Genomic DNA, 19,080 nt, shown 5'->3' with positions numbered 1-19,080 from the left:
GTGGAGGGCAGCAGCGAGGGAGGGATGGGAGTGGCAATCGCATTCTGGGCGTGTTTTGAAGGTAGAGCTAACATACTTTGCTGCTGGGTTGCACACATGCTATGAGGAAGGGAGGACATGAGGATGGGCCCGAGGTTTGGGAGATGTACCCCAAACGAGGACTGGATAAACCACAACTAGGAAAACTCCTGAGAATAGAGCCCAGCCCCTGTGCCTCAGCCCAAGCACTGGGGACGTGAACTTGGCTCTGATAAACACCACACAGAATGGGAGAGGCTCTTGCCTCCTTGCCTGAGTTCAGTGGATCTTAATTCATTAAACCAGAGTGTATACTCTCAACCAGAGTGATTTTGCTCCCAGGACACTTGGCAATGTCCACAGGCATCTGTGATTATGAGATGGCATCATTATGATTATACCCATTTCACAGATGAAGACCCTTGAGTGTCCACAGTGTAGCTTGCTCAAGTCCACGTGTCATAGGTGCCCCAGGCCTGGGCTCTTCTTCGCTCCCTCAGGGCTTTTTCATGCAGCTGAACATGGTTTCTGTGTTGGCAGGGACAGCAGGGTTTCCTCCAGGTGTCAAATGTGCAATAATATTTTATCTTTTTTCTGCTAAGAGGCATTCCATCCAAGTACCAACTATATTTTGATTTCTTGTATATCTTACACATTAAAAATATTTACCTTCATCTCATTTTATTTTATCATAGCAGGTCAATTTACCTGTTCTCACCTTTATATGAACTTCACAAGGTGTCTCCAAATGAAACCACATTTAAACAATAATCAGCATGGGGAAGAGACCTGCATTCTGAGCATTTCAGTGGCCCTCAGTACAGACTTGCTGGGCTGAAACTAAAATGAAAAAAATTCTCAGTTTTAGTATGGTGACTGTTCATATACCTTATTTGCCATTGTGTTAGAAAAGGTCCTTTGCCCAACTACCACAAGCAGAATGGTATATTGGCTGAGGGTCTTTTAATATCAGGTCCTCTCATTTTACGTGCAACACTCAGTGCTTAGTGTTTGAAAGTGGTTCGGTGGGCGTGGTCTCTCTGCATGCCTTTCTGCTCCCAGTCACTGCAGTTTGACATCACATATGTTTTCCTACCTTTTCTATGGAACTGTAAGTATTATTTTAGGACTGTGAAATCCACTACACTAATTGCATTTGCTCCTTTCTGCCTAGGGCTCTGGCTTGGATTGGCATAAAAGATGTCTCCTAATTAAGCTCCAAGCCGTGCTGTGGGTGGCCCTGTGTTGAAGACTTCTGAACTAGTGGCTTTTTCCTAACTGTAATAGTGGGTGTCTTAGTCATCACAGGCTGCTGTAACAAAAATGCCATAGCCCGGGTGGCTTATACACAACAAAATTTATTTCTCACAGATCTGGAGGCTGAGAAGTCCAAGATCCAGGTGCCAGCAGATTTTGTGTATGGTTCACAGATGGCACCTTCTCACTGTGACCTCACATGGCCAAAGGAAGAGGGAGCTCCCTGGGGTCCCTTTATAAGGGCACAAATCCCATTCCTTAGGGCTCTACCCTCTTTACCTGAGCACCTTCTACAGGCCCCACCTCCTAATACCATCCCATGTGGGGTAGGATTTCACCCTGTGAATTTGGAGGGGGAGGGACAAACATTCAGTGTGTGGCAGTGAGGGCAGTTAGCAATAGCTTGTCCTGCCTGTCAGGGCCCCTGGGTCTTTGCTGCAGAACCGAGACACGGACTGAGAGAAGGAAACGTTAGGCAGGGACCCAGAAGCTTTGCTACTGCGTCATTGTCCAGCACAGATTTCCCCATCCTTTCTCCTTAAGCAGGGACTCATGACCGTCTCTGCCATGTCTTGGGGAGTCACATGGATGGATGCGGCTTTGTGGAAGAGGAGAACGTGAGAGTTGTGTCCTTCTCAAGTTACAAGTGCATTCCGGGCGGTCGCGGTGGGTGCCGCCAGTGGGGAGGAGGGTGCTTCTTTGGTATTTTCTATCTTGAAAGCAAAACCATTTGAGTTAACCAGAATCCACATAGCTTGTTTATAAAAATAAAAACCTTAAGCACCACAATGACTGTTGGGCTTAATTACTCCTGAAAAAATGAGTCTTTCAAGCAAACAACAAACAAACAAAAAAAGCACCCACAAAATAGAAAAGACCTCACATTTGGTCTTTATCATGCAACTGCTTGTAGAGATCTCATTCTACAGAACATTTTATTCCCAGATGATGAATCCCAAAACGATGCCTCCCGCCCCGGTTTTCAAGATCTAAATGTGACACGGTCTTGCTGATATTCCTTTGTGAGCGTAAAGAGAAATATAAACTGAAATAATGAAACTTTCTCAGGGAAACCTCGAGCCCCCTTTTAGGGACAAAGAGCTAAGTACTGTTGGGGAGTCGGTGGTGACCTTTTAATTAATTTTGTCTTCAACTGCTTCGGAGAAGGGGGAAGGAACAGGACTGTTGGGAAGAGGCTGAAATTCCAGGTGTAAGAGAGAATATTTAGTAAGGGTAAAAATAACACGCAGCTGTGAAGACAAACGTCTACGGTTTCAGTTTGAGCCGGAGCTGTACATGAATCACTGCCGAGCTCCACCCCTGCTCGGGCCGCGGGGGCTGAAGCAGCTTTTCCACTGCCGCTGATTCAGAAATAAAACAGACCCACAAATTACCCTGCAGCTCTGCAGACAATCCCCTCCTTGTCTGGGGTCCTAAAAATACCTTCTGTGGTGACTTACCTCAATTCACGCTATGAAACTCGATTAGGAGTTTGTTGGCCGATTAGGACTAAGTAGGTGCTTTTAGGATCCTTAGGAAGAAAACCACCTGAGAAGGGATTTATTTGTATTCAGGTCTGAGACGGGCCTGGGATGCCTGTCCCCACCAGCCTGCTTGTGGAGGTCCTCCTGCAGCACTGACCTCTTCGGCCTGTTAGGGTAGCGCTGCCAAAGAAAGCCTTTCCACGTCTTCCATGTGGCTCCATCACCAAGTTCTTCTTAACATGAAATAACCTAATAAACTGAAAAGAACATTCGGGAAGACAGTGACATTGTAATAAACAGTCACGAGCTGAAGACTGCACAGTAGTAAGTATTACCTTGCTGATCTACATGAGAGTTTACGAAGGTGCAATAATGAACAGTTGTTAACAAAAAACGCCCCTACACACACACACACACACACACACACAGAGGCATGCAACGTGTAGCGTGTCATCATGTTAATCTGTATAGTGCTTAACAGTTTGCAAGGAATGTTCATTCCCATGCATCATCTCAGGGTGTCCTCACAGCAGCCTCAGAGAGGCGTCCATTCATTTTTATGAATGAAGAAGTTGAGTCTCAAGAGGTTAGGCGACTGGCCGGTGCGGTGGCTCAGGCCTGTAATCCTAGCCCTCTGGGAGGCCGAGGCGGGTGGATCGCTTGAGGTCAGGAGTTCGAGACCAGCCTAAGCAAGAGCGAGACCCCGTCTCTACTAAAAATAGAAAGAAATTATCTGGACAACTAAAATATATATAGAAAAAATTAGCCGGGCATGGTGGCACATGCCTGTAGTCCCAGCTACTCAGGAGGCTGAGGCAGGAGGATTGCTTATGCCCAGGAGTTTGAGGTTGCTGTGAGCTAGGCTGACGCTACGGCACTCACTCTAGCCCAGGCAACAAAGTGAGACTCTGTCTCAAAAAAAAAAAAAAAAAAAAGAGAGATCAGGTGACTTGTTTAAGCTTAACCAAGGTCAACATTGGTTTCCTAATTCCAAGGTGAAGGGCCTTCTCTTGCACCACAGGTATAAGGTAAGGAGCCCAGGGTTTAGTTGGGCTGAACTAAACTGGGCTGAACTAAACTAATTTATAAATGAGACTCATTTATAAATTCATTCATTCACTCATTTCAGACACTCAGTGAGCAAATACAGAGGATGATGGAGGTAGAAAGAGACACTCTTCTCTGAAGGCCCAGGAAAGGCTCATAGGGGCCCTTGAGGTGAGCTTGGACAGGTGACTACAGCAGATACCAGGTGGTCTGAGCAGAGACACCAGCACCGAAGGCAGAGGGAATAGCAAAAGCAAAGGCCCAAGGGGGAGGAATGGTGGTGGGGATGTGGGGTGTGGTCTTTGAGGGCAGAGCATGTGGACTGAGGGTGAGGGGCTTTGGCCACTCGAGTGCCAGCCCCATAAGAACAGGGACACTGATGAACCCCCAGCACCTGGGACAGTGACTGGCATAGACAGATGTTCTGTGAACATTTGTTAAATGAATGAATGAGGGAATTGACGAGCCCCTGGGCTGGATCACAGAGGAGAATTTAGGGAGTCTGGATTTATCCTAAGGTGCTGTGGATTTGTCTGGCCAGCTTGGATTTGTGTTTGGGGAAGATTTGTTTTTGTGCCCTGGTAGCAGGAGAGAGGAAGCTTTGGAAGTAAAGCTCGGGATGCTCCCACAGGATGTGACGGAGAACATGGATGGAAGGGTGGGGCCAGGTGCAAGAGGGATTCAGAGGGGCAGGAAGGAGGATGCGTTTTCAGGAACAGGTAGGTTGTCAGTAGGATTGGCAGGTTTGCCTCTACTGACTCAAAGAAGAAGATATATTGATTTCTCCAGCTGCATTTGACTTGCCTTGGACTTTCTCCAAGGCCGAGTGCCTCTGCTAACTGTTTTGAAATGAGGGCAAATCACAGATTTCGTGTGTCTAGTGAGCTCAGGGCTGTCCCTTGGGGCCGTACTCGGTGACATTCATGGATGAATGAGGTCCGTTCACACTCCCGGGGAGCCGAGGCTCCGTGCTCGTCAGGCTAATGGCCATGGCGGGGCCGACTCATTGCAGGGTCTTTCCATGACTGAATCTGCCCCGCCGTTAAGTAGACGCTGATGTGAGAAAACTAAAGTCAGATGCCAAGTTTATTTTGTTTTTCAAAGCCCAAAGACCTTATTTTATATTTTTCAGTATGTTTTTACAGGCATATTACTCCTCCCCCCCTTTTTCTTTTAAAGAGGTATTATGTATGGAAACAGCGCTGAATGAGGCTTTTGTCTTGGGCTGTGTTGCATGTAATCTTAAAAAGTTATATTAACTACTCTCCCAGTGCCCCGGCTCCTGTCTTGGTCCCAGTTCCATCTTTCTGGGCCCATGGCCCGAGGCGGGTTCATTCCCACGCTGCTCGGTCAGCCTGGGGACTTGAGGTGCGATGTCCTTCCACTCTTGCTCACGTTCACCCCTCACCCGTGCAGAACACACACCATGCAGAGCACCTCTGGGTACTTTTGCTGAGGAGCAAAGGACTCTTAACTGCAAGCTGAGATGACTGATTTTCTTTTCTAACTGAACTTATCAGAACTCACACGTATGTCCAAATAAACGTTGCTATCGTCAGTCTCCCGAGAGACCTCCCCTGTCCCCACGAGGCTGCTGCTCCTCAGTTCACATCTGCGACTTTTCTTCCACGACCGTCTGCAGGGCCATGCAGCGGATACTCTACTGAAAATACTCAATAGTGATGCCATTGAGTCTTCCAAGGGCCCATTCCATTGTGACTGACACCTGTGAAAGAGACCACTCACGTGGGTGTACCCAGCGAGGTCGTAGAGTATGGTGGTGAAGTGTTTGGAGTCAGGACCCAAGTGCCTGGGTTCAAATCCCAATCCCTCCATGCCTGGTAGTGTCTTCCTGGGCAGCCATCCCTGTGCTTCATCTTTGACATCACTGCCCCTTGAGAGTGTCTACCTCAGGGACTGTATGTATGAAATGCACTAATAACACCAGCTAGCATGTAGCATTTATCACGTGCTCAGCACCGTTTTAAAGGCTTCACCTGTAAATCTATTACTGTTACAATGTAAAAACACGAAAAGAGTTTGGAGCCATCCCTAGCATGAGTTGACAGTCAAATACTGGTTAGAAGAAGAACCAAGTAAGGTCTGTAAATATTTGTTTCCCACAATGCGCTAAGTGCTCTCGGAGATATAAGTATTACCCTGTTTACTGTCGGCAACTTCAAATTGAAAATCTAGACATTAGGAGATTGTGGAAGCTAGAAGGATGTAAAATACTGTGTCTCTCCAGGTTTTATCAGTTTTTAATTATCATTTATTTTTTATATTTCTGCACTGATCTCTCTGACTGGTCAGTTCTTTTTACAAACAATGTCAAAAAGCAAAACAAAACAAAAACTACTGGGCAGTATGGAGGATGGGCTGAGGACACGTGGCCTCTGGGTTTCTGTGATGCACCTGAGGGCTGCGTGCTAGGAGTGCCTGACTTTGTCACCAGCTCCTCCTGGCACTGTGTGGAGTGGTCTCAGATGTATTATGGGATGCTGGGGAGGACACTGTTTACTGCATCACCCAGTTCTCTTCATGAGAAGTCCCGAGAGAAACTTTCCTAAAGTGAGAGCCCAGGAAAAGCTTTGCTTCTGCTGAGTAACTGGTTTGTGTTTATCCTGATGCCTTGAACCTTGTAAGTGAATGCATTTCCCTCTTTGCTTTGGCCAGTAGAAAGCTCAGAGATAATTTGGTATCCTACCTCCAACAAGCAAAAATATCAATAGTAAGCCTACTCAGTGAGCTGCTTTATCCCTTCGTTAGTTCTCTGCCCTTGTTTTCTACCCATTTGTATTCTCTTAATTATTTATGTCATCATTTTGTATGCATTTTTACAATCTGTCTCAAGCTTCATACAGTTTGAGAACCAGCAGAGGAATAAAAGATGCTCAAAACCACCACACCTACACACAAATAGAACTCTAATGTTGCAGGGGGAAATGGTGGAGTCCCCTCCCTAGAAAACTATCAGTGGAAGTAAACACATGTTCATCCAAGTAGCTTCCACCAGTCACGCCTGGGGCTAGGGCTTCTTCCAGCCACGCCCCACCCCCAATTCTGTAACCCTGAGAAAATCCAGTTGGGCTTAACAACATGTCTCCCTTCTCACCTTAATTTAAATTTAGCAAAATTTCCAATTTATTTGATATTCTTGGCCATGTTCTTTTCACCGTTCATTCCTAATACCAGTGTGTTTTAAGAAGTCAATGCTCATGGTTTTGAATTAGCAGAATTTACGTTTCCAGGTGTTACTTAAGAGTGATTATTATTTGAGGCTCAATAAGACAGTGTAATTGAGCACATGTCCCCAGTTACCAGAAGAAGGACACCAGTGCTCCATTGTTTTCACCACGAAGTCTGAGGCATCGTCCTACGCTATGTACGCATTCCCTGGAGTGACCACAGTTATGTCCAGATGCCACGGAAAGCTGTGAGATTTCTGTAGAGACGAAATCCTCAAGTCAGGTGGCCTCCTGGGTGTTGTCAGGGAGTTGGGAAGTGCCAGGGCTGACTTCCTGGCATCACGGCCATCGTCCAATTCCTTCTCAGGGTTTTTCATCCTGAACAAGCTTTCCCGTCTTGGTCACCCCCGCCTAATGTGGGATTTCCCTGCTGTGAGCAGAGGAAGGCATCTGTCTCCCCAGGTCCCATTCCCTCTTGCTGATGACACATATTGTGTGGAACTGTCAAGACTAGTGTTTTGCGTGTCACAAATAGAACCCAAACCTGAAAACGTGGATTTGAAAACATGATTAAGACACAATGATTTGTGTATGTCCTCAAAGGAGTCTTTGAGAGCAATGTCTTGAACCCTGTTTATTTGCAATAAAGAAATTTATGCCCAAACGATAAGACAGATACGTTTCATATTCATTAAATGATTATCCACTTGATAAGCATCTAATGAATAACCTTAGAATTTTCACATAAACCGCTGCAACACACCTATGCAAGTACTAAGAACGCAATGTTTAGAGGGATGCTCTTTGCTGTGTGCATGTTAAAAGCAATACAATGATTGTCCAAATCCTTATCACGTTAGAGTGGAGAACATGTGGTCCCCTATTCTGGGCAGTTCTTAGTGCAGGTGAAACACCAAGCTGTTTGTGGGAAGCTTCTCCCTGGTGACGTGTAAGCCTCAGAATGCGCGATGAAGGTGTAGCTGCAGTGCAGGGACCAAGGAGCAGGTTTCTGCCGTGTGGATTTTTTCTCATGTCACCTGAGCAAAGAGCTGAATACGTATGTATAGTGAGATGTTCAAGTGAACACTTTTCAATTCTCTGACTCATAAGAAGATTTCTTTTTCTTAACGAAAGCAATGCTTAAAAAGATGCCTCTGAAAATTCTTTTCTTCTCCAGGAATCCCCACTCGCTCTTATTTACGTCTTGGTTATATGTCCTGGTTGTGCTGAACACCTGCTGTGCAGGGAATGAGCAGTCTCCGGGGCTAGGACAGCATGTCAGGATGAATGCCACAACGCACACTTTAAACCCGAGTACCATTTGGGTCAAGGAGTCCTTGCTGCCTTCCTAAAATTAAGATCTATTTGACCTCTTAAAGGATGGTGTCTTGCCTTTACTTTTTGGAGGCATTTGGTGCAAGGGCTGGCAGCATGGACGGTGAGATTCAAGTCTTAGTTCTCCCTCCTCCCGCTCTGCACCCTTACCTGCTGTGCGCTCAGTCAGGCCACAGCTCTGTAAAGTGCGGGTGAGGGCTGAGTGCCAGGCTGCAGTGAGGACTGATAACTATTAAGCTCTCAGAGCGGGCCTCCCACATGTGAACACTGCACGTCTGCTGTTAAAATTTCCAAGAGAATTAATAAGGGGAAATGACTAAAAAGTCAGGCTAGAACAACTGCAGCCACTTAACCCATATACGCTGAATACCTCTCTTGAGTCCAGCATTTTGAGACCCTGCGGGTGGTCACTTCTTCTTTAGGGTTGGAACTCCCTTAGAGTTATTACAAAACCGTTTGAAATGACCAAAGCCCTGGCTCCCGTCTACTTTCTCTGAAGCGAAAGCAAAATACAACGGGGGAAAAAAAAACTCCTGTTTTTCATTGTCCTAAAGGTGCAAGTTTTGGAAACAGGGTCTGATGGTCTCATATTGCTGTTTTCTACGATGAAAGCTGAGATGGGAAAACTTAATGAAATGAATTGTGTTTTGTGGTTGTAAAATGAAAACAAAGTAACTTTACTAAACAATGCCCCTGTTTTAAATATTTACACATATTTTTGGAAAGCGCTCACGAAATGCATTTTAACAGCTCGTTATATCCAGAGTGGGTGAGGGATCTATTTTCATGCCGTGGGAAAACTCTTGGGATCCATGCCTAGAGTTCTTGTCCTCAGATATGGAAATTAAACTATGAAAAAGTAAAAGAAAATGAAAAAAAGTCTTGGTCTGAAGGGTCCATAAGCCCCCGTGTCCCTTGTTTCTATAATTCTATTCATCTCTTTGATCTTTAAATTTTCAGAGTTTAACTAAATTGCTGGAAAATAAAGAATTGATGGTGCCTGGTATACAGCAGGCACACAATAAAGACTGTCTAAATAGATGAGTGAATGATTGCATCTGAACAAAGGTTATCCCAGATTTTACAATTGCTTCTTGAGTTACTCGCATCACCTGGGTAGCATCTAAAGTCTCTTTCCTAAAGAACCAAATCCCTCTGACTTCTCTTCCCTAGTAACTTCTCCTTGAGACAAATACACCAAAACATACCCACTCCACTCAACTGGTGGAATTTTCCAAAGGAATAGGAAACTAAGTCTCAAGCAAAGACATTCCGTGTTTTGATATTAGGATGGGTCTTTCAGAGATAAATGTTTGAAGCCAGGAAAAATAGCATCAAGAGGAAATAATGCATGTGTAGGCAGTGGTGGAAATATTCAGGATCTACTCCATGGGAACTCAGACTGTTATTATTTTAAAATTCCCTTCATGTTAGTACAGCTGTGAGGATGCCATTGGCCAGGGCTGTGTATTCCCAGGCCCATGGCAGGGCCTGAGCCCTGTGCCACCCTGACTGTAACCTCCATCTGCAGATGGTAACCGCTCCCTCTTCATTGTCAATGCTAAGCCCCTTCCGTGGGCTCTAGACACATTTCCAAGGGATGCTGAGAACAAACCTATAGTTCAAAGTTCCCAGATGCTGAACCAATTCTTTCCAGGGTGCTAGGCCCTCGGTGGGCCCTTCCTGTCCACACCCCTGCTATGGCCTTTGGGTGTGGGATGACCTCTCCATCCCTTCTCAACCCTGTCCCACCCAGACAGTGCCCTCCTGCCTTGGATGGTTTTGACCACCTCAGACTTGAAGGTCAAGTCCATGCCAAGCCTGTAATTTTCTGATCCTACAAGTTCCCTGCAAAGCTCCAACTAACAAGGCTCAACAGAGACAAACCAGGACTTATTGGAGTGGAACTCATAACCTTAAAACACTGGGATAGAAATGTAAAGTCCAGAGAGAGTGAAGGTGCCCAGATTCCTAACAATGTGAAAAAATATGCATTGAATAGAGCCAGAGAGGCATTTCCAGAGATCCACCTTAAATGACACAGGATCAAGACCCCTCAGCGACAATGACCCTGATGACCCGTGGTTAATCATCTAAGAAGGCACTGACATCTATTTTCTATTAATATTTAAGCTGGATTTTCTATTTGGCATTTCTCTGTGTCCTGTATCTTTCAAGTCTACTTTTTAAAAAAATGTTCTCCCTTTTTTCTTTTTCCAGAAAGGTAGGTTGGTCTTTATCCAAATGCTGGTGGCTGCCTTACTCACAGCAGCCCTGAGACTTCTCTGGGTCAGCATGGTTCCTTTCCCGTCCCTTTCCCTGGGGTTCTCTGGGGCCGCCTCCCCCGGTGCCAGTCCCCTCCCAGCCTGCACCGAAGCCTGGCACACCGAGTCTTTGGTGTGGATTGCAGGGGCTTTCAATCCACTGGAGGGTTTCACCCTGAGGTTCTAGAAAGGACCACCATTTCTGCTGAGCAGCGAGCGTCTGTCCTGGAGTTTTGACAGGACGGTTTCAGAAGGAGCTGGCTGGCAGTTTGCTTCCCTCGTGCATGTTTCTGCGCTTCTGCCCGGCACAGGCCCTGTCTGAGCCACAGAGCAACCGGAACTGACGTCACACGGTTCTGCAGACTGGAGGGCTAAGACCAGGGGTGCTGTCTGGGTCGGTGTCTGGTGAGGGCTCTGTCCTTGGGTTGCAGATGGCTCGGCTGCCTTCCTGCCATGGTGGAGAGCGAGCCAGCTCTGCTCCCTTCCTCTTCTTCTAAGGGCACTACTCCCATCCTGGGGGCTCCACCCTCATGACCTCTTTTAACCCTAATCACTTCCCAGAGGCCCGACCTCCTGACACCACCCATTGGGAATCGTGGCCTCAGCATATGCATGTTGGGGGGACACACCCTTCAGACCGTAACAGGCACGGTGTTCAGCTTTGTGCACATCTCTGTCCTTTCTTCCTCGGTCTCTTCCATCTTGCCCTCTTGGTCCTCTGTGTGTCCTGCGTAGACCGTGCAGACGTGCTCTGTGCTCGCTGTAATAACGCACAACGTGTCTCCTCCTGCAGGAGCTCCCCCGACGAGTGTGGCGTGGCCAAAGGCGGGAAGATGGTGGGCAGCCCGGACACCGTGGGGATGACCTACGGCAGCTACATGGAGGAGAAGCACATGCCACCCCCAAACATGACCACGAACGAGCGCAGAGTCATCGTTCCGGCAGGTCAGATGTTCACAGCTGCATGGTGCTCACTGGGCAAACACACCTTCCCTGAAGTGCGGGCTCAGTGTCACTCCTCCTGCGTGGCGTTGTCACACCTCAGCTCCTCCCACTGTGGTGTTGTCACACCTCAGCTGCCCAGAGCACTGATTGTATGTGGGAGCTGGCACAAGTCTGTCCACATACGGTGACGTGTCCACCGATCTCCAGTAAAGTGAAAAATGAGGGACAGTTCATATGCACATGCACACACATGGACACATGCGTGTACTAGATTTTAAGAACACATGAGAGAGCAATATTTGGCTCCCAACTCTCTATTTTGCCAGATAAGAAAAAATATACACATGGATGTATACAGAGAGAGAAAGAGAAAAAGGCAGAGAGACAGAGGGAGAGAGAGCACAGAGCCACCCCTGCTTGTGTCCACACGTGTGCACGCACAGATATGTGTGTGTGTGTCTGTGCAAGGTGACCTTTCTGGGAGGGCACTGCCCTTTCTCTGAGATTATTTGGTTTTAAATATCCTGTCCTTTATGAAATTGAAATGCTATTTATAACAGAGGCTTGTTTTTTAAACTTTTTTTATTTGGCAAAATAAAAAGTTGGGAGCTGTGTATCGTTCTCTCACGTGTTCTTAAAAATCTCAAATTCCAGCTATCACTGGCCTGGAATACAGTCTTTAAAGACCAGAGTCATTCTTTACCGCAGAAGCAATTCAAACCCAACCCAAGGGAATGGGTCTCTGGAATTTCAGGGAAATGCCAAGAACGTAGGTATTGAGCAAAGCTCAGTGACAGAAAGAGTGACTTGAAGCGCCTCAGAGGGACGCGCCCATGGACTGAACGTGTAACAGCAGCCGCGGCAGCACTTGGCAAGCCCTTACTCTGCACGCGGTATTTGGTGAACAATTGAGACACATTATCTCACGCAATCTTTGGGGATAGGTAACATTGTCGTGATTTCCCTGAGGAGGGAAATGAGCTCAGGGAGGCCAGGTGACTCTTCCAAGGGCGTCCGTGTTAGAACCCAGACAGCGCCGCCTGCTCTCCTCTCCCTACCGGCTGCAACCTCAGCACCTGACGGTGGGCTCTGGTCCTCTCCCCGCTCACTGCAGACCTCTGGTCAGCCTGCGTCCTGCCTAGGGATCTGAACTTGCTGTCCCCTCAGCTTCCAGGCGTTTGCACATCTCTGTCCTTCATCCAGGCTCCGTGCAAACGTCACCTCCTCAGAGGGGCCTTTCCTGAGCATCCTCACCTAGAATTCCTCCCCTCGCTTCCCTGTGACCCCCAATCTCCCATCTGCCTTGTTTTCCTTTATTTCATCCATCCCTGTCTGTCTTTATATTGTATTCACATAAAAGTTTTCTTGTCTTTCTCCCTCATGCAATATGAGCCCCGCAAAGGCTCTCTCCGCACGGCCAAGTGCAGCACCGGGCGTGGGGGCCACACTGCACGAGTCACTCCTCATTCCCAAGGAAGTAAGAGGTACACATGGGCCAGGTTTGCACAGGCTCGGTCCTCCCTCGCTCCCAGGGTCCCCTGAGTTCGTGTCTTCAAGTCTGTCTGTAAGGGTGATCCCCCTCTGCCCTGCGGGAGATCCGTCAGGAGATTCCTGTCAACTCCCAAACAGGAGCGATCAGAGTGTGGAGGACTTGGCAAAACATCCGACCTGGATTCTTATACGGGGACTGCAGCTCAGGTTTGTCACTGTGTAGCTTCCGGCAAACACGTGAACCTGATGTGACACAGTTAGCTGTGAAAGGGGTCGTGCTTTGGGCTTGTGCCTGGTCCTGAAGCACCTTGTGCGACTCTTACAGGACGGTGATGGTCAAGTCCCATGTGTGCCTTAGGAGGGGCACAAAACTGTAGTTGGTATTTATGGAAAGGCAGTTGGCCGTACACAGAGGCCACACACGTGGCTGGAGTGTGGCAGCTGAGCTATATGCTGAGGCCACCTCACCTGCCGCTGTGCCTTAGAACAGGAGGAAGTTCCCATTAGATGGAAAAAATGGAAATGCCAACGTCCTAGGTGTCCATTCTTGATGTGTGGTCCCCTAGAGAAGCTTGAGAACAGGGAGGTGGGGAGGACCAGGGTGCTGTTGCCCAAGACACTGACTGGACAAGAACAGGATGAAGTATTTAGTAGAAACCTGAAGGAAGCCCCCCAAAGCCCGTCTCTCCCTTTGCCTTTCTCCTTAAGAATTTCTTTGACTAAGACAAAACAGAGTTTTTAGTGCCCTAAGATGAGAGCAGCAGAGCAGAGGCCTGCCCTGAACACTCTTTTCTTGGTTCCTCGTAGAATCACAGACGTAGGCAGTAATGCCTGGTACCATCTTCTAAGTGGTGAGGTTGTTTCTGTGATGCTATCAGCATGCTTTGATATCATCAGTGTCATTTCAGTAGGGCCAGAGTTGAGGTTTTCTGCATTACGGAAAGTATTTAGAAAACAAGGGAGACATTTGTGTGGGGAAGAGGCAAAAAGCAATTTAATCAGTTCAGGGCATCAACCATTTCTCGTATGCAGCGGGTGCTCACTGGACGTGGGGTGCATGGACGGAAGGTGGTTGTGCAGACCGGCTCCTACTGAGCTTTGGTGTTCAGGCTGGTTTTCCCTTGTGAGGAAAGTACTCTTCACTGTCCCCTCCTCCAGTTGCTTCACGCCAGTGCAGGCAGTTATTCAGTTAATAGTGTTTGTAAGAGACTAGTTGCAGCTGATTTTGCAAGTTGTGAGTCTTTCAGTTATTGGTCAAGCTTTATGTACGTGTGCTCACACACACACACAAATGAGCACACACACACACAGCTTCATTGCACAATCTGGACAACTCTCCAGTGTGGCTGTGAGGTTGCAGGACTTCGGGCAACCGTATCAGCTGCTGTACCTGTCCCCTCAGCATTAGCACCAGGTCCCTCATTCCAGAGCATGGCATGCTCCGTGTACACAGAATTCTCCAGACCTGGTTCTGACTAGTCCACATAGTTCCTACTAGTTAGACACCTTGCATGGCACTAAATGCGAATCCTAAAGATAGCTGAATGAAAAACAGAAAACAAACCATTATTTATCCATAAACATTTGCACCATCCATCAACTACATACAGATGTTCATTCCTTAAACATAAAAATGGTCCTGATACACACTGATGGGAAAATTAGTACTGGCTCTAGCATGACAGGTAGAAAAACAGAGGAGCTAGGAGGTTACTTTGTGTTCAGATTGGGTTCTCATGCTTAGAATCAGTTTTGAGAAGTGATGCCCTCAACCCTGGTTTTGAGACTCACTATCTAGAGTAAACTCAAGGGCCATAAAGAAACCCACCAGATATCCCTAATGAATAAATGTACACCTCCATTAGATATATTTACACTGCCTCCTATTGCAGAACAGATTTAAGAAAGCTTACGTAAATATATATAAAGGAGCAAGGTAGAATTAAGTATAAAAATAAATAGATGTGGAACATGGACTAAAGTAAGAATTTAACAGAGAGAGTGAAGCCAGGAGTAAGGTTTACATACACACACACACACACACACACACACACACACACACACACGTTTTTTTAAAAATCGCAAACTTTTAAATACGCAGAATTGCAAAAGGTGGGTGTTATTTGGCCCCAGGGTGGCCGCAGACAGTGCGAAGTGCTGCCGCCATTAGGCAATTCTGTGTCCAATTACATAATTCAGTGTCCATCGGTTAAAAAGAAAGCTAGTGTAGAAAGGATGGCCGAGCTGTTAATCCTGAGTCTAGAGAGAGATGTGTTCCTCTGTTTGTCATCAAGATGGTGACAGGGAAGTAATGAGAAAAGTGTTCAACCAGCAGGACCACCCGATGTTCTGGGCAGCCCTGGTTCACTCCTGTTGTCCTGGCGAGACTGCAGACTGTGCCCTCTCAAAGGTACTGGTGAATTGGTAAATCACATCTCGACTTTGTATCTGTCTGTTTACGTGGTGTGCATATCCGTATACCCAGGCCGACATCTCACGGGGCCGGGCAGTTCCTTACGTTGTTCTAGATCCAGTGAAACCCACCTTAGTAAGCCCAGCTGGAAAGTGTTTTTCAAAGTACACTGGAGGAGGTTAGAACATTTGCATTAGGATTCCCTGGAAAACTCAGGGTGAAAACCACACGTTTCCTGCTGCTGCACATCTGGGTGTGGGATGGGGGTTCTACATGGTTAACACGCTTCTCTGGTGACTGTCACGCACCGTGAGGTTTGAGGAGTTCTCCTTTAGATAGAAGACAGCAAGTTCGTTGTACTTTAACAGACCCGAATTATTCTTAATGAAGGAGTGGCGTGTCACTTTTAGAAGAGAGGAGTAGGAAAAAGAAAGGATAGAAATGATGAATAGATCACATGGACAGTCCAAAAAAATGTTTTAACAGTGAAGAATCACCCATTTGGTCGGAAGAAAATTTGCCTTCTTAAAGCTTTTCCCTTCAGATGTATTTTCGGGGCCTGCCATTTGTTGGCAGAATAAATTACATGAAGGCCACATGTCCGGCGATCCAGGGTGGATCTGGGGTGATTCAGTGTGAGAGCGGAGGAAGCCCCTCGGCTCCGTGTGTTTGGGGCTGGTGCCGGCTGCGTTTGCCAAGCACCAACTAGGCCAGTATCCGTTTCCCTGTGCTCCTACCAGCAGCCAAAGACAACTTGGTACCGCTCAGGAATTTGACTTCTGGGTGCTTCCAATTCTGCCTTGCCAAGGCTGTGAAAACCGATCACTGTTTAGAAGCCATGGGCTCCCTCTGCACAATGGCCCTGATGTGCTCTAAAGAGCTCAAGTTCCATGATGTCTCCAAAGACATCTGCCACTGGAGGTGGGGCCCCTCCTCGTGCGGAGCGGGCCTCTGCGCTTGATGAAAACCTGCGCTAGTTACGGCGACTTTTCAGGTATTGACAATGCACTTGGGGATGTGCTAACCAAGTGGGCTCACAAAGAGGAAGGTGCAGTTTTCATCCACTTTTCTGAAAAGTTGCAAAATGCTGACCAAAGTGCAATAGGACCTCTGGTTTTAGCAGCTTGTAGCATTTTGAAAGATTTTTCTTTCTCACGGTTTTTATTCCCTAAAATAGGTGCTAAAGTATTGAGCTTGTCAAACGTTTCTACTTTTATTTTTAAAATAACCTACTTTGAGCACAAGCATGTGTGGTGATCAGTAGTGTCAGAGATAAAAGAGTGTCTACGTTTATCTCTCCACTTGTTCACTCTCTTCATCATTCATTCATGCATTCATGATTCACTGAGCATTTACTGTGTTCCAGGCACCACGAATAAAAGCTCTAATGAGATTTACAGTCCCCTCTTCTCAGCCACTAAACACACATGGCTGAAACGGCTTGAATCGCATCTTACTCAGCCCCCAAGCTTGGTCACTCCTGCTCACTTGGGAAGTGTTCTCTGAGTACCATTACTCTCACGCTAGTCACTGAGGACACGGCTGGGGCCTGGCAGAAGTAGATAAGACCCGCCCACCAAGAGAAGCTGGTTTGTGACAGACAGGAGTGAGTGTGAATAAGAACTCGGATGGGTGATTCGGACGTGTTTCAGAACACCCGAGGAGCGGAGATCCCTGGAAACAGGATGGGTCACGAAAAGCTTCATTTGTGCCCACCCCATAGGACTCCTAAATCCCTTTGCAGCCTGTCCCGCTTCCCTCTGCCACACCCTGCCATCCAGTCACACTGCCCAACTCACTGCTGCGTTTTCACAACCCAGTGTCTTCGTCCATGCCACGCCCCCTGCCCCCGAACGCCCTTCCTCCTGTCTTTGCCAACAAACTCTTCTCCTTCCCCAAGGCGTCTGGGAATTCCACCCTGTTTAGGGAGCCATGCTGTATCCTGTGGCAGCTGCGTTGCTTCTCTTATGACATCGTAACCATTCTTGTTACCACACTTTATTTTGTTTCCTGTTACGTTCTCCAATGTAAGTCCCATAGACTTACCTAAATGTGCATATTCCACAAAGGATTTGAGAAGCCTCGTGAACTAAACTGCTGACAAACGTGTCCCGAACTATTGGTCAAATAGACATTGGGTCATCAGTATTAAGGCCGTTAAAAAACACAGATGAAAAACCAAGAGCACGTGAAGGAAGACTGCAACCAATTTGACCACAAGCTTGGCCAAGATGCTGTAGTGAAGCTTCCAGTAGGGCTTTGAGCTTCCTGGCAGCCAAAATAAAAAGAGTGATTTGGGGAAATAACTCCTGCTTTCAGAAAGAGGTTTCACGGGGAAGGCGACGTCTGTGTCAGCGTGGAACCTTAGAAGAGGGATCCCCAAACTTGCTGCACGGCTTCACTGGGGCTGTCAACCTGACTGCCTTCCCACCACAGTTGTGGCACTGCATTTCGGCAGCCTGTTTCTTGTGGCATCTGTGAATGCTGAGGGAGTTACGTTAGAGAATAGCTCAGCACAGGCGGAGACTAGACACCCGGTGTGAGTCTTTGGTGGTCGGGTTTCTGCAGAGGCAGGATTTGCGTTCTCAGAGTGCTGGAGAGCTGCACGGCTCTCCCATGATTCTCCCCAAATATGACAGTCCTGAGCTGGGCTTTGAAAACAGACGAGTAACAAGTAATAGAACATACCCTCTGCCCAAGCCCTGAGGGCCGACTTACTATTTTTATCTTATTAGCATGAGTTATTTATAAGGCTGTCTATTCTATGAGACTGTGAACTTGGTGCGGTGGCAGTCCTGTCGTTTGTGTTCCTAATCGCTGGGCAAAGCAGCAAGCACAGAGCCTGCACTCGGGACGGTAGATGTGACTTACTGAGTTAATGGTAATCCAGGTCTAGTTAGCGGGAATCTCTGAACCATAGGAGCTGCAGGATTATTGGTGATCTAAGTTCAACATCTTCTTTAGACACGAAAATGAGGCTTGAGAGGTGCAGTGCCTTTCCCAGGGGCACAGGCGCAGCTGGGAGAGACTAGAGCCAATTCTCAGGCCTGAGAAGACCCTGATGGTGAAGCCGTGTTTCTTCATCTTGCTTTGTCACATCCCTACGTGAGCCCGAGGATCTCTCCGACTACGTCAACACAATGGAACCTATTTCCATAGGCTTGTGTGTACATTCCTGCTGCGCTAAGTGAAACAACTAAATGACCAAACCGACTAAAATGGAAATGCTACAGTCAAAGCCAATTATATTTTTCAAGTTATCAGCTGGATGGTGGTTGAGGAAACTGTCATTGGGTTACATGTGAGACTGTGGTCATAAAGAAGAAGCGATGACAACCGTCATCTGTTGAGCATGTGCCATTGTCAGGAGCTTGGACGTACGCTTTGTAGAAAAGGTATTACCTCATTTAAACCGCACAGCCACCCTGTGGTGTAGGTCCTATTTATTATTTTCACTTGACAGGTAAAGAAACTAGAACGAGGAACAGTAAGAGAGTTGCCCAAGGTGTCCCAGCCAGTCATTTGGAGAGCAGGATTCTAACCTAGTCTTTGCACCTGAGCTCTTCTTCCTACACTACGCTGACAAACATATGCAGGGAAGAACACAAGGAAATGGGACAATAGTATGCGTTTGTTAA

At 47.1% G+C, this 19,080-nt stretch overlaps 1 protein-coding gene across 3 annotated transcripts in view; it reads left to right on the top strand.

The window, feature by feature from the left end:
• Positions 1 to 19,080, top strand: part of ERG (ETS transcription factor ERG) — a 251,424-nt gene that overhangs the window by 199,957 nt on the left and 32,387 nt on the right. For all 3 annotated transcript variants that reach the window (XM_045540678.1, XM_045540679.1, XM_045540680.1), the window contains one exon: positions 11,387 to 11,538. In XM_045540678.1, coding sequence (XP_045396634.1) covers positions 11,387 to 11,538 — 152 coding nt within the window. The remainder of the gene's footprint in view (positions 1 to 11,386; positions 11,539 to 19,080) is intronic.

The sequence above is a fragment of the Lemur catta genome, chromosome 1, assembly GCF_020740605.2.
Source record: "Lemur catta isolate mLemCat1 chromosome 1, mLemCat1.pri, whole genome shotgun sequence".
NCBI classification, from domain to species: Eukaryota; Metazoa; Chordata; class Mammalia; order Primates; family Lemuridae; genus Lemur; species Lemur catta.
Note: the sequence above shows the minus strand (reverse complement) of the source record. Positions and strands in the feature narration are given on the sequence as shown.